This window comes from Pelophylax lessonae (genome assembly GCF_965119305.1).
Source record: "Pelophylax lessonae genome assembly, chromosome: 10".
NCBI lineage: Eukaryota > Metazoa > Chordata > Amphibia > Anura > Ranidae > Pelophylax > Pelophylax lessonae.
Window position 1 is genome coordinate 11,458,667 of NC_138777.1, and position 16,740 is coordinate 11,475,406.

General features: G+C 43.5%; 1 protein-coding gene across 4 annotated transcripts in view; it reads right to left on the minus strand.

Annotated features, from left to right (window-relative positions):
* The window catches only part of NAV2 (neuron navigator 2), a 713,755-nt gene that overhangs the window by 218,723 nt on the left and 478,292 nt on the right, over positions 1-16,740 (minus strand). For all 4 annotated transcript variants that reach the window (XM_082270274.1, XM_082270271.1, XM_082270272.1 and 1 more), the window contains 2 exons: positions 11,105-11,157; positions 3,203-3,275 (listed from right to left, as the gene is read on the minus strand). In XM_082270274.1, the coding sequence (XP_082126400.1) occupies positions 3,203-3,275; positions 11,105-11,157 (126 nt within the window). The remainder of the gene's footprint in view (positions 1-3,202; positions 3,276-11,104; positions 11,158-16,740) is intronic.

Genomic DNA, 16,740 nt, shown 5'->3' on the forward strand with positions numbered 1-16,740 from the left:
TCCGTTCAAAAAAACTGAACTGAACTGAACTGACAAAAAACGGATGTCAGAGGATGATCATCCGTTGACATCCGTATTTACATAGAGATACATTATGTCCGTTTTTCATCCGCAAACGGTTGGGATGAAAAACGGACATACGGAACGCCCGTGTGAAAGAGCCCTTTTTCTTCTTTTCTTTGTTTTTCTTTTCTCATTTTTCTCTTTTTTACCTTGTGGATTTACAATACGTGTTTTTATACATCCTCGGATGTATATGTTTATACTATTATATAAATTGTTACACTATGTACAAGTGACTTGAGTAGAAGTGGAAGTGCTCGATCAAAAAGTGACTTGAGTAGAAGTACTAAAGTATTCAACATTTTTTGTACTTAAGTATTGCAAGTAGTTTTTTTTTTAAATTTTGCTACTCAAGTACTGAAAGTAAAAGTACAAGTACTGTGTTATGTAGTTATTAAAGAAAGAAGTCAAAAGTTTGAACATCATATTGTTTTTTATTATTTCAAATTCAGCTTTTATTTATACATACAGTAGTATTTATTTTCGTATGCGCTGATAATACACATGTTTTGAGCTTCATGAAACCTGCCATCTACTGTTCTGGCAGTGGTAATTTTTATAATAGTAACGAGTAACTATGCAGCGCAAAAAAAAAAATATCGGAGTAGAAGTATTGAAATCATTGAAAAAATGTAGTGAAGTAAAAGTGGAAGAAGGAGAAAACAATTCTACTCTAGGAAAGTACAGATACCGCCTTTCAGTACTTAAGTACAGTAGTGAAGTAGTTCTACTTAGTTACTATACATCTCTGGTTACGATGTGGGTACATGTTTGGTGAGATGCTACTTAATTTAGGACCTGCTTAGTTGGAGAGTCACCTCCTTTTTGGAGCCAATTTTATATATTTTTTTTTCCACATCTTTTACAATCTAGTATTTTTTACAACTTAGTATTTTCTAGAGAAATTTTCTGATGACATGTGTGTGTTTCATTTTTCATTTTTTATTCGTTACGTAAACTTTATGAGACAAACATACATGAATCAACTTCATGCATTTAGGTTTACAACACAGATGCATGGATCTATACATGTACATCTTTACCTTGTTTACCATCTGGTAATATTCTTCTCTTTTTGCATATTTTCTTCTTTTTTATTACATTTCTTTCATTACTCATTTCCTGTATACATCCAATTTTTATTTTTATTTTTACTCTTTTCTTCTTTTTCTTCATTCATGTGGAGGGTTATTTTCTTCTCTCTTCTCTACTATGGAAATCTGCCTGTTTTACTTTTGTAGGCAATTAGCCCTTTATGGCTAGCAACCCTGCACTTAATTAACGGAAATTGGTTTTAGGTTGCAGTTTACTATTTAGGCAGCTTCTCCACATGTATCCTCATAGTTATGACTAAGCGAATGTAATTTTGTGAAACGCGTCAACTATAGCCTCGTACACACGCACAGATTGTTGGCCGTAAATTGTCGGCCAACATTCGATCGGCCGATTGTAGGCTTGTTAGTATGATGCTTCCGACAACCAACTGCGAATTTTCGGCCAAAAAAAATCTGGTGTGCATGCTATAAAATTTTTGTTGGCCAACAACAGAACGGCCGATTGTTCGTCAGTCAGTACAGATTTCGGCAGACAAAAATCAGATGAGCAAGACTGGGCATGCTCAGAGAAGAAAAAACACACGGAAAGTCAACCATCACATGACATCACTTCTGAAGTTGGTTTTTGCTGGCCAACAAAAGTCCAGTGCAAGTCTAGAGCACATTTCAACCAACAAACAACACTGGACAAAAGACGGCCGATCGGTTGGCCAACAATATGTGCGTGTGTACGAGGCTTATGTCTGTCCCCTGTCTCTGATTTTTGTTATTATGGATTTTTGACATCTTCAATAAACTAATTTTATTCATCTTTACTTTCAATTTGGAGTGTGGTTGCCTAAACTTCTATTTTCCCAAGCAGTGTTGTCAGCCCTACTTTCTTACATCACTATAGAACACTCCTATTTATGTTCTGACAATGAGGAGAGGGGGAGGTGTTCTGTAGTCCAGCAGGGGGAGATCACATGTATAGAGGACATTGATGCAGGGGGTTTCAGTGCAGTGCAGACAGAGGCTGACTGGCAACTTTCGGCCCAGGGGGCAAGTACAAACCAGAGGCCCATGGTGCAGCGACTCAGCCCCCCTCCCACTCTCCCCCTTCCAGGCCTTCTCCTGACTCCCATTCCAGGCTGAAGCTCCACTCCAGGTACTCTCTACTCACTGAAAAAATCCGGGTTACTGACCTGGCCAGCAGGGGGCGGTTGGGGGACCTGGGACAGCCCAGTTGGGGCTGACTGGGGGAGAAGAGTCTCCAGTGGGGAATGGAACCGGCCTCTACTAAGGCCCTGTTTCCACTAGTGCGACTTGTTGTGCGTCTTGACACATGTCAAGCCGCATGACAAGTCAAAACCTATTAATTTCAATTAGGACCGTTCTAACTGCTGCGACTCAAGACGCAGCGACTGGAGAAAAGGTTTTTGCGCTACTTTTGGACGACTTCAGTGCGACTTGTCCCTCATAGAAGGTAGTCGCACTGAAATCCCCAGAAGTAGTCACAAACAAGTCGCACTTGAAATTGCGTGACTTTGTAGGCGCATTAGTGGAAACATAGCCTAAGACACAGTTTACACCATTCATGCTGGGTGGGGGGGGGGGGGGGAGGCCTGCTCTCTGTCCTTGTCCTCAACCCGCACTCAGTAGGTCAGTGGTGGGGACTTTTAAATTCTCTTCACCAGGAATCCTTTAGGCATGTCTTTGGCAAAAGCAGTGCAGCCTTTTTTTGGAGAATCAGAGCAGCCCAGGGGGCAATTGCCCCCCTACCCCATGGCCCAGTCCTCAAGAGTGCAGACACTGTGTTGTCAGCTGACTACAGTAACTTAGAAGCTCACTGGATTTCTGTCAGTTCAACACAAATCTTTCTGTAGTCATTTTGGGGAAATGTGCATGTAATGGAGACGTACTGAATGTTTTCTTTTTTTCTATTTTGACAGATTTTCCGATTACATCTGACTAGCTAGTAGAATAAAAAACAAACATTTGGTTGGTTACTCTGAGCAATATTTGCTAGGTGTCCTTCCCCTCCCACTGTTAATAAATGAGGCCCATTGTCTACTTGCAATCAGACAGGGAGATCGGGGACTTACCCTCAGATGACAGGCCTTGTATGTTAATTCCTTTGGCTGCCAGGAAGCTCAGGCACGCATCAATATTCTCAATCTAAAGAAAACAGAAGGTGACAGGTTACACGGAGCGGTGTCACTGTGTGAATTCATCTCTGAGAATACAGGAACAGCATTGATCAAAGCTACACCCGGAGATAACAGTGATGGGGTTTTATCAGGTCTGCTGGGTTATATCATAGCCATGCACTAAAAGTATTGATCTATAGGACAGCCTTCTGCACTCCTTTAACATTTATAAAACCATTTTTAAATTAGGCAACTGTAATAACCTGAAATCTTTACATTGCACTGCAATACACAAGAGTCCAAATAAGGATTTTAAATGGGGGTGGCTGTACTGTAAACCAATGGGGGGGGGGGGGGGGGGGACTAATGAAGGCAAACCTATAGGCATTGATTTACTAAAGGCAAATTGACTGTGCACTTTGCAGTAGCAGTTGCACTCTGCAAAGTGCAGTTGCTCCAGAGCTTAGTAAATGAGACAAAGTTTCAGTAAATGAGACAAAGTTTCAGTAAGACCCCATTCAGACTGGGGCGACACGACTTGGTGGGGCGACCTGTGAAGTCGCGGTGCACAGAGTGCACCGCGACCTCTGCGCGACTTGCACGGACTTCATATAATTGAAGTCAATGCAAGTCGCCTCCAGGTCGCCCCAAAGTAGTACAGGACCCTTTTTCTAAGTCGGAGCGACTTGTGTCACTCCTATTAGCACGGGTCCTGTGCTATTCAATGGCGAGCGACCGACCACGACTTGTCAGGCGACCAAGTCGCCTGACAAGTCGCGCTAGTGTGAATGGACCCTAAATTAGACAAATTTTCAGTAAATGAGACGAAGTTTCAGTAAATGAGACAAAGTTTCAGTAAATGAGACAAAGTTTTAGTAAATGAGACAAAGTTTCAGTAAATGAGACAAAGTTTCAGTAAATGAGACAAAGTTTCAGTAAATGAGACAAAGTTTCAGTAAATGAGACAAAGTTTCAGTAAATGAGACAAAGTTTCTGTAAATGAGACAAAGCTTCCATTTGCAAAGAATATCCAATCAAATGCAAGGCAAAAAACCCCCCAAAAAAACACAACTGCATTTTTGCTTGATGGAAATCAGCAGAGCTTCCCCTCATTTACCAAGCTCTGGAGCAATTGCATTTTGTAGAGTGCAACTACACTTGCAAAGTGCATAGTGTATTTGCATTTACCGAATCAACCCCATTGTGTTTCGCTCAGGTGGATGCTGGTAATGCCACTTATAACAAAGAAAATGGCAATTAACAAAAGTTTTCCATTTGTCCACTCAATTGTCCTTGAGTGTTGGACTCATGAGAGACTGTTACCCAAGCCGGTGTTTACTAGAAGTCAAAGAGCAGGCAGGAGGAAGAGGAAGGGGCACAGAGTGTGCAGAGCGGGCAGGAGGATGGGCAATGTCTAAAGGTCTGTAGAGAAAGCAAGAGAAGAAGCAGTGGCACAGTATCTGCGGAGCACGAAGAAGGCGGGGCAGTGGCACAGAGTGCACAGCACAGTGCATGCAGAGCTCAGGCCAGAGGCTCAAGATTTGTAGAGAAGGCAGGACAGTGGCACCATTTCTGCAAAGCAGGCAGGAGGAGGGGTGATGGCACAAGGTCTGCAGAGAAACCAGGGGAAGAGGCAGTGGCAGAAGATCTGTAGAGCAAGCAAGAGGCAAGTACAGTGGCACAGAATCTGCAAAGCTGGCAGGAGGAGGGGCGTTGGCGCACAGTCTAAAGAGAAAGCAGGTGACGAGGCAGCAGCACAGCATCTATGTTGCAGGCAGGGGGCAGGGCAGTGGCTCAGGGTTTGCAGTAAAAGCAAGGGAAAAGCCAGTGGCAAAACATTTGTGGAGAAGACAGAAGGCGGAGCAGTGGCACAGAGACTGCAAAATGGGCAGGAGGCAGGATAGTGGCATAAGGCTTGTAAAGCAGGCAGGAGGAGAGGCAGTAGCAAAGTGTCTGCACAGCAGGCATTAGAAAGGAAGTGGCAAAAGATTTGTAGAGAAAGCAAGTGAACAGCCAAAGACAAAACAACAGTGTAGCAGACAGGAGATGGGTCAGTGGCACAGTGTCTGCGCAGGAGGCGGGGCAGTGGCACAACATTTAAACAGCCGGAAAGGGGTGGGGCAGTGACACAGAGTCTGCATTGACAGGAGGCAGGGCAGGGGCATAAGGCCCGCAAAGCAGGCAGGTGGAAAAGCAGTGGCAATGCACCGACAGGAGGCAGGGCAGTGGCATAAGGCCCGCAAAGCAGGCAGGAGGTGGGGCAGTGGTACAGTGTTTGCGCAGGAGGCAGGGCAGTGGCATAACATTTAAACAGCCGGAAAGAGGTGGGGCAGTGGCACAGAGACTGCAGAGCAGGCAGGGCAGTGGCATATGGCTCATGAAGCAGGCAGGTGAAGAGGCAGTGGCAATGCATTGACAGGAGGCAGGGCAGTGGCATAAAGTTTAAACAGCCGGAAAGAGGTGGGGCAGTGGCACAGAGACTGCAGAGCAGGCAGGGCAGTGGCATATGACTCGCCAAGTAGGCAGGTGGAGAAGTAGTGGCAATGCATTGACAGGAGGCAGGACAGTGGCATATGACTCGCAAAGCAGGCAGGAGGAGAGGCAATGGCACGGCGTTTATAGAACAGGAAGAAGGTGGGGCAGAGGCATTGCCTTTGCAGAGAAAGCAGAACTGCGACCTCTATAAAGTGTAGTTATAATTATTATGTCCTACAATTGTATAGAAAATGGAAAACATAAGCTAATAAAGTTTCTTGCACATGACATTTCTTGCCCAGGTGTGTGTGTTGTGTATTCCTTTAAATAGCTTTTTTTCTCCATTTACTGAACATACCAGCATAAAAAGATAAAATAAACAGATCCCCCATGTTTCCCAAATTTGAAATACTAATAAAATAATTCGAATAAACACAGCAAGTATAAAAAAGATTTTCACCAGTATATATGGCAGAGTGGCAGAGTAGACGGTGTTGGCTGACGATCTTTTTGAATAGTGCGGTGGCGTGGCTGGGTTTGAGACGTTACTTTTAGCAGAACGCTGGCTATTGTTTGGGTACAGTACTGACAAAGGGGATCCGCTGCACACAACAGACAGACCAGGGAATTGGGGGGGGGGGGGCATGACGAAGGGTCCCAGGATGAATTATTTCAGCCATGAGAAGACTGCAGGAAGAGAGCAGTCAGTTGTGGCAAGGCCTGGCTGTCACTGAGATGGATGGCGTGCCAGGCATAGTGTTTTTACAGCGGCTACGAGGGGACGCTCACAAAAATAGACCAGCTGCAACTGTCACCCTGCAAGCTAGCCGGAATAATCTGTGACAAGTGGCCGGGATTAGTCAGGGCAAAAAAAAACGGAGAATTCACTTCACATGAAGGTATAGAAGGAAAGGCGTCACCGCACCAAAATCTGCTGCAAAATACGGCCACATACAACCGACAATTACGTTTTTTTTATAAAATCTGTAAAATAGAATTTACAACACTGATACAAATTTTATAGCTGTATAAATTATATTAGTTATTAATATAATTATTATATTAATAATAATTATATGATATAAATAATATATATTAATTAAAATGAAGTGCTAATTTGTGGGTTAAATACGCAGGGTGCCATTGATCACCACGGCTTCGGAAAGAAAGCTCGTTCCTGGCTGTCACGCTATTGGTTTGGTTTTCATACGTTCTAAGTGACCTGCCACAAGCATTGCATAGAATGCAAAAAGGATTCCAAGATTCCTTTGCCACATACTTATACAGCTGTCACTTTGTAGCCAGAGACAGCCAGTAAACTAGTATTCAGGGCCGGGACAAGGGGTGGGCAGGAGAGGGTGGCTGCCCTGGGCACTGTGGTATCGTGGGGGGGGGGTTGGCACCACAAGGAGATTAGAGGGAGGGGATTTGTGTTAAGAGGGGGAATTTGGGGAGGTGTGCTAGGAATGGTGATCTGGTGAGATTTATGGAGGAAGAGGATTTGTGCTAGGAGGGGAATTTGTGTTAGCAGAGACGTTTGGGGGGAGGGGCATTATTTGAGCTAGGAGGGGAATTTGTGTTAGTAGGGATGTTTGGGGGGGCATTATTTGTGCTAGGAGGGGAATTTGTGTTAGTAGGGATGTTTGGGGGGGAGGGGGCATTATTTGTGCTATGAGGGGGAAATTTGGGTGGGGGGATTTTTGCTAGGATGGAAGAATGGGGGAGAGGAGTTTGTGCTGGGAGGGAGGATTCAGAGTGGGGGGGGGGGATTTGTGCTCGGAGGGGATATTTTAGGGGTAGAGGATTTGAGCTAGGAATTGTTTTGGGGGGGGGGTAGGGAACTGTGCTGGGAGCATATGCAGAATGAGAGAATATGAGTTGGGGGGGGGGGCAGATATGTACTGGAAGGAAGTGGAATTTATGCTTGGGGGGTACACATGCAGATTAGTGCTTCATTTTTTTTTTTTTTTTTTTGGGGGGGGGGGGGATTTTTTGCTAACACATAATGCACTTACATCTTGGGGGGGGGGGGGGGGGCACCATTGGCATGTTCGCTCTGGGCTCTAGATGACCTTGTCCGAGAAATGCAAATATTATAAAAGAAGCCCATCGATGGCACCCCGCATTGATCTTTCCTGAAAGGGGAACTTTAGGATGGGTTCACAACTATGCGGATTGGATGTGGGTTTCCCCGCCTCCAATTCACAAGACAGGATTCTGTGCCTGGCTGTCAATGGAGCCGGTTTTCACAGCCCTGGGGCGGCACTGGAAAAGGGTCCTGTGCAGCTTTGGCTCCATTTCTGATCCAAATTCAGGCAAACTTCAGACCCGATTTGCACCTGAAACGGAGAGCAGGGGTGCACCGGACCCCCTGCTGTGAGCTGTTGCTGCACACAGTGTGAACCCAGCCTTAAAGTGTATGTACACCCTAAAATTGAACGTCTCTTATTTGCTCCCCTTTGGTCTGTTTAATATGCCATAGGAAGCATCTTGCTTGATAAATGCAAAATAAACCTGTTAATCCTGCCAGAAATCCTGCCTCCTTCTGCCCTCCAAATACGCCTGCGCTAGGGGGAGTACTTATGTGGGCTTGATCCCGAGTGTGTCAATAGACCCCCCCCCCAAAATCACTGGATTTGATTGACAGTAGAAGGAACCAACAGCTCCCGCTGCTCTCATTGAGTTCAGTGAGGAGAGAGAGAGTTCTTGGGCACAGCGCTGGATCAAGACCGGGTCCAGTGGGCACAGAGCTGGATCAAGGTCGGGTTCAGGGAAGTATTTGGGGGGGGGGGTGTTGCACTTAAAAGGTTTTTTTACCTTAACTACACGCGGACCGCCCCATAGCACACTTACTTCTACAGGGCAGTATCACGTATATACTGTATACACGTGATCCTGCAATTCGGGTATCGGGCACGAGGGTGTGCCGCCTGCGGCTTGCTCCCGCTGTGAATTTACATAGCGGGGGCTGATCAGCGGGTCCGGTGGACGAGATGTGCGCCAGCAACCGCTTATGTATATGCGGCACCCTCCTAGATAGGTGCTAGGAAGAGAGTGAGAAGTTTCCACAGACTGTTGCTACGGGTAACCCAGGGGAATACAGAAAGTGCAATACTCAGCAGTCCTCTAGGGGGCAGTGCTACATAAACAAGGCGATTGCCATTCTGTCAGTACAGAAGGCATGGATCCTGTGTTCCTGTAAAGCAGGAATGTGGATCAATGCCTTCCATAAGTAAAAGCACCTCCCACACTACACTGAACCACCAGCTGGGCACACACTTAACCCTTTGATCACCCTCGATGTTAACCCCTTTCCAGCCAGTGTCAGTACAGTGACAGTGCATATTTGTAGCACTGATCACTGTATTATTGTCACTGGTCCCCAAAAAAAGGTGTCAAAGTGTCCGATTTATCCGCGGCAATATCGCAGCCCGGCGATAAGTTGCTGATCGCCGCCATTACTAGTAAAAAAATAAAAATAAATAAAAATTCCATAAATATATCCCATAGCTTGTAGATATACGCTTATTGGGATTTTTTTTTACCAAAAATATGTAGCAGAATATAAATTGGCCTAAATAGATGAAAAAAATTAGATTTTTTAATTTTTTTTTTCAGGAATGTTATATAACAGAATGTGAAAAATAGTTTTTTTTCCAGAATTGTCGCATTTTTTTGTTTATAGCGCAAAAAATAAAATCGCACAGGTGATCGAATACCACCAAAAGAAAGCTCTGTTTGTGGGGAAATAAGTACATTAATGTTATTCAGGTACATCGTCGCACGACCGCGCAATTTTCAGTTAAAATAAGGCAGTGCCCAATCGCAAAAAATGGCCTGGTCATTTATAAAATAAATATATCCCATAGTTTGTAAATTTTGTGCAAACCAATCAATATACACTTATTGGGATTTTTTTTTTTTACCAAAGATATGTAGCAGAATACAAATTGGCCTAAATTGATGTAGAAATTAGATCTTTTACATTTTTTTTTTATTGGATAGGTTTTATAGCAGAAAGTAAAAAATATTGTTTTTTTTTTTCAAAATTGTTGGTTGTTTTTGGTTTATAGTGCAAAAAAATAAAAACCGCAGAGGTGATCACATATCACCAAAATAACGTTATATTTGTGGGAAAAAAGGACATTTTATTTGGGAACAGTGTCACACAACCAATCATTCACTAGTAATTGGAGCCATCACTGCCATTGCTATTGAAAAAATAAAAATAAAAATTCCATAAATATATCCCATAACTAGTAGACAATATAACTTTTGCACAAACCAATCAATATACACTTATTGGGATTTTTTTTTTTACCAAAAATATGTAGCAGAATACAAATTTGCCTAAAATGATTAAGAAAATAGATTTTTTACTTTTTTTTTTTATTGGATATGTTTTATAGCATAAAGTAAAAAATATTGTTTTTTTTTCAGCATTGTTGGTTGTTTTTGGTTTATAGTGCAAAAAATAAAAAATAAAAAATAAAAAAACGCAGAGGTGATCACATATCACCAAAACAAAGTTCTATTTGTGGGGGGAAAAAAAGGACATTTTATTTGGGAACAGTGTCACACAACTGCGCAATTGTCAGGTAAAGTAACGCAAAAAATGGCCTGGTTATGAAGGGGGGTAAATCTTTTGCAGGTGAAGTGGTTAAGGCAGAGAATGCTTTAAAAGAGAAGTTTTGGATTTTGTTTTTTTTTTTTAAGAATCATACTTACCTAGGTGGATGCAGCGTCGGTACAATGCTGCATCTGTCCCCGACTGAGTACCGAGCGATCAAACACCTCTGATCACTTGGTTCTCAGTGCTTCCTGTCAGACTGTCAGCTCTGCCCCCCCCCCCCCCTGAACTTACTGGAGTGTTGGGCTGTGGAGGGGGCAAAAGTGGCCGGCTCAGGCTCTCGCTGGGTGCCAGTCCAGGCATGTGGGTGGATCCCAGCCTGGACCGGCTCTGTGATGTCAGCCGACAGCGGGCTTCAACCTCCATAGGAGGAGTACAGCCAAATGAGCTTCTACTGTACTTCTCCTTTAAGGTAAAAAAAACCTTTAGCCTTTACAACTGCTTTAACTTTAAATTAAACTCAACATACAGGAAGGCTGCCCATACATTATACAATTTTCTGTACAATTTTCTTTAGATTTACATTCAACTATGTAGTGCACAGGACTGCCTAATTGGATACAATTGAAAGTGTTTAGTTTTGACCTCATATTATATGGTTTTTGGTAAATCTATAGGAAAATTGTACAAGGCGATTGAACATGTATGGCCAGCCTAAGACAGACAAAAAGCAATTCATGATCGAGCCTCAGTGATCCTCCAGAGCTGCCAATCAAGGCTTCAACACAGGAGAGATAAATGCCGTCACTCACCATTTGTGATCTGGTCTTGGGACAGCCATTGATGTCTTCAATCTTCTCATTTGCTGTGAAGAGAAGAGGAGAGAAGGTTGCACCGGTCAGGTATGTGGGGTGAAGCATCCAACAAGTACAGCAGAGAACAAGTCAACATGTGAAATGCTGAAAGACATCCAGAGAGAGAGAGAGGTGGGGGATTTCACAAGAGCGGCCCACCCAAGACAGCTGAAAAGAGGTCATCTAGGGAGCTGAGACAACTGTTCACAGCTTTTATAATCTACAATCGCCCCGGGATCCACCGGGAATGGCCAGGGATCCTGAGCTGACCCACCGGATAAACTGCGCTGCTTCTAGACGTGTCAGCTGGGGAACATGCTACAGATGTACTAACAAACTATCACAAAACCCTGACATGACATTGGATAAAAGGTAGTAATACAGTAATATCCATAACCAGTGTATCATAGAAAACTTCCTACACCTGCACAGAAACAGAGATATCCAACTAGTTCCTGTCCACAGAGATATCTAACTGGTTCCTGTCCCGGTAAATTTTGACATTTCTCTCATACACAGAAAAATCTGAATTTATTTTGCTAGAAAACTACTAAGAACCCCCAAACACATACATACATTTTATATATATATAGAATCCTGTATAATAATAATAATAATAAAAAAGAAAAAAAAAAATATATATATATATATATATATATATATATATATATATATACACACACACATATATACATACACACACACACACACACATTATATATATGTATATATATATTTTTTTTTATTAAATTATTATTATTATACAGGATTTATAGAGCACCAATGTTTTGTGCAGCGCTTTACAATATAAGGGAAGACATATACATATATATATATATATATATATATATATATATATATATATATATATATATATATATATATATATATATATATATATACATATACATATATATACACACACACACAAACACACTAATATATATATATATATTTTTTTTTTTTCCATTTATTATTATTTTTATACAGGATTTATATAGCACCAACAGTTTGCACAGCGCTTTACAATAAGAGGGGAGATAATATATATATATATATATATATATATATATATACACATATATACATACACACACACTATATATATATATATATATTTTTTTTTTTTATTAATTATTATTATTATACAGGATTTATAGAGCATCAATGTTTTGTGCAGCGCTTTACAATATAAGGGAAGACATATATATATATATATATATACACACAAACACACTAATATATATATATATATATATATATATATTTTTTTTTTTATTTTTTTATTTTTTTTTTTTCATTTATTATTATTTTTATACAGGATTTATATAGCACCAACAGTTTGTGCAGCGCTTTACAATAAGAGGGAAGTTAATATATATATATATATATATATATATATACATACACATATATATATATATACATACACACACTCTATATATATATATATGTTTTTTTTTTTTTATTATCATACAGGATTTATATAGCACCAACAGTTTGTACAGCGCTTTACAATATGAGGGAAGACAATACAGTTACTATATATATATATATATATATATATATATATATATATATATATATATATATATATATATATATATATATATATATATATTTTTTTTTTTTTTTTCTCTTTTTCTTTTTTTTTAAGCAGGGACCCTTGGAAGAAAAATTGTTGTTGATGCAATTTTTTAATGTTGCACGATATTTGTGCAGCAGTTTATCAAACATAGATTTTCAGTAACGGTTTGTTTATTTCAAACCAAAACTGGAGGTGAAGAAATCCTCATTGATTTGGGTTTCTGACATCACCCATCATGTCCCAGAAACTGGATGCCACCAGTGCCATCCTCACCGGGCTTCCTGATGGGTTGGGAAAGCCTGGTAAAAGCGGCGACAGGGCACCCCCTTCTGCCACCTGTAAAATTAATCCAGCAGCTGTAGGATCACTTGGATTACTTTTACATAAAAAGAATCACTGGGTCTAAAAAAAAACAACACCAGGATCATGACTTTAGCTGCAGTCATGATCCTGGTATAACCATTTCAATCTGCCACCATTTATAAACAACAAAGGGACGGGAAATGGTTAAAATATATCTAAAGCCACTTTTTTATAGTAGAGTAGGGAAAAGGGAAAAACCCAAGGGTTTTTTTTGCCAATTTTTGCCCAAAAATAGGTTATAAAATCAGTTATTTGTGCTGATTTCCTCACACTTCCGGACTTAGAGACACAAAAGGAAATAAGAGAAATATCTCCTAAGCCTAGGTGTGCGCAGCCTGCTGCATTAGGTCAGGGGTGTCAAACTCAATTTCATTGCGGGTCACATCAGCATTATGGTTGCCCTCAAAGGGCCGGTTATATCTGTAAGATTAGATGTCTAGAGCACTCCACACCCCCCCCCTTACACCCTTATATGAGAGGTCAAGAGCCCCCCCACCATCAGAAGTCAAGAGTCACCCACCCTTCCTTACATCACAATGCACCCCCTTATCTTGTGCTGCTGCCAGGAAGAAGATGCGGGTGGATCTGGGAGGAAGAAAGTACGGACCAGAGGAGGGCTAGAGTCAGCTACCAGAGTCTGCTGAATGCTGAGACCAGGGGAGGCAGAGACAAGATGGTGATGCAGCTGCACAGAGAGGTGCAGGATCTGTAGGAGGAGTTCTGCCCTCCTCTTTGCTGCGGACCGCTGAGAAGGAGGGCTGGGCAAAGACGAGCCTTTCTGTCGCTGCACAGAGAAGCGATGGATCTGGCAAAGGATTTCTGTCCCCTCTGCTCCTGACTACTGAGAGGGGGGGGGGGGCAGAGACAAGGTGGTGATGCGGCTGCACAGAGAGGTGCAGGATCTGTAGGAGGAGTTCTGCCCTCCTCTCTGCTGTGGACTGCTGAGAAGGAGGGGTGGGCAAAGACGAGCCTTTCTGTCGCTGCACAGAGAAGCAATGGATCTGGCAAAGGATTTCTGTCCCCTCTGCTGCCGACTACAGAGAAGGGGAGGGGGGCAGAGACAAGGTGGTGTTGCGGCTGCACAGAGAGGTGTAGGATCTGTAGGAAGAGTTCTGCCCTCCTCTTTGCTGCGGACTGCTGAGAAGGAGAGCTGGGCAAAGACTAACCTTTCTGTCGCTGCACAGAAAAGCGATGGATCTGGCAAAGGATTTCTGTCCCCTCTGCTGCCGACTACTGAGAAGGGGGGTCAGAGACAAGGAGTTGTTACGGCTGCACAGAGAGGTGCAGGATCTGTAGGAGGAGTTCTGCCCTCCTCTCTGCTGTGGACTGCCGAGAAGGAGGGCTGGGCAAAGACGAGCCTTTCTTTTGCTGCACAGAGAAGTGCTGGATCTGGCAAAGGATTTCTGTCCCCTCTGCTGCCGACTACTGAGAGGGGGGGGCAGAGACAAGGTGGTGTTACGGCTGCACAGAGGGGTGCAGGATCTGTAGGAGGTGTTCTGCCCTCCTCTCTGCTGCAGACTGCTGAGAAGTAGGGCTGGGCAAAGACGAGCCTTTCTGTCGCTGCACAGAGAAGCAATGGAACTGGCAAAGGATTTCTGTCCCCTCTGCTGCCGACTACTGAGACGGGGGGGGGGGGGGGGGGGTGCTGCAGCTGGTGCAAGGAGAAGTGCGAGGAGGGCTACATGAAACAGCCCGGTGGGCCGCATTTGGCCTTGTGTTTGACACCTGTGTGCACCCCAAAGCTCAAACAAACATGCGCCAGCATGTGTATATATCTATATAGATATATATATATATCTCTATATATCTATATATACAGTATATATATATACAGTATAGATAGATAGATAGATAGATAGATAGATAGATAGATAGATAGATAGATAGATAGATAGATAGATAGAAATATACACCCTCCCCCCCCCCCCCCCCTGCACAGTAAAACAGAAGTGCGGAAGCACTTCTCTCAAGGCAGAGCTGGACGGTGGGAGATGTTTCTCATCTGTCTGCGGGCACACCGAGTGATAATGATGTCATCGGCGCATGTGCTCTGAAGGAAAGGCTGCCCCGTGCCATTCCTTCAGAGCCCTGTGCCGTGAGCATGCGCAGGAGTGACATCATCATGGCTCCGTCCAATCAGATGGCCTGGAGGACGCGAACCAGGAAGTAGGACGGCTGAACATATTACCTGTGTCACCGGTGAGCGGATGGCACTGCGGGGGCTTCGTTCTAAGATAAGTATTTCATATTAAGCTAGTATGCGATGCATACTAGCACATTATGCCATTGTCTTTCAGGTTTTTTTTTTTTTCTGAGGTTTACAACCTCTAAGCCTTAGGGGGTGTGTATACAGTGATGTGTGACAGTTTGGGGGTGAGGAAAGCTTCAGATTCAGTCAACTCCCCTCTTCCGATCCTCCTTATCAGTTTCACTCTTTTCATGTCCTGCAAACAAATTCTCCTAAATCATAGGTCAGCAACCCGCGGTTCCGGAGCCGCATGCGGCTCTTTTGAACCTTTTCTGCGGCTCCGGGGCAGATGCTAGCGAGGGGAGGAGGCGCATTGTGCGCCCCGACACTCCCCACTGTGGCGCTGTCCTGGCTGTGATGTCGCGTGGGGGGCGGTGCGTGCGTTAGTCACGCACCGTCCCAACGTCACCTTCCCACCCGCTGTCAGAGAGGAGGGCAGCGGCGTGCATGCAGTTCGAAGAAGACGTCCGTCAAGACTCCCGTCAGCAGCAGCACACCAGGCACCAGTGTGAGGTAAAAGAAGTGATGCCTCAGGGGGGGGGGATCCCACACACTACTTTGAAGGGGGCACGCACGCACGATGGTCTCTGCATTGAAAGGGGGCATGTATGCTGGTCACTACAATGAAAGGGGCATGTATGCTGGTCACTGCATTGAAAGGGGCATGTATGCTGGTCACTACATTGAAAGGGGCATGTATGCTGGTCACTACATTGAAAGGGGCATGTATGCTGGTCACTGCATTGAAAGGGGCATGTATGCTGGTCACTACGTTGAAAGGGGCATGTATGCTGGTCACTACATTGAAAGGGGCATGTATGCTGGTCACTGCATTGAAAGGGGCATGTATGCTGGTCACTACGTTGAAAGGGGCATGTATGCTGGTCACTGCATTGAAAGGGGCATGTATGCTGGTCACTACATTGAAAGGGGAATGTATGCTGGTCACTGCATTGTAAGGGGGCATGTATGCTGGTCACTGCATTGAAAAGGGCATGTATACTGGTCACTACATTGAAAGGGGCATGTATGCTGGTCACTGCATTGAAAGGGGCATGTATGCTGGTCACTGCATTGAAAGGGGCATGTATGCTGGTCACTACATTGAAAGGGGCATGTATGCTGGTCACTGCATTGAAAGGGGCATGTATGCTGGTCACTACATTGTAAGGGGGCATGTATGCTGGTCACTACATTGAAAGGGGCATGTATGCTGGTCACTGCATTGAAAGGGGCATGTATGCTGGTCACTACATTGAAAGGGGTATGTACGCTGGTCTCTGCATTGGGGTATAATCATTGGGCATAGCAAATTTTGCTATGGGGCCCTGTGATTTCTAATTACGTCCCTGTTTTCGACCCCCCGGTAGGTTTTTGTAGGTTTTGCGGCTCCCA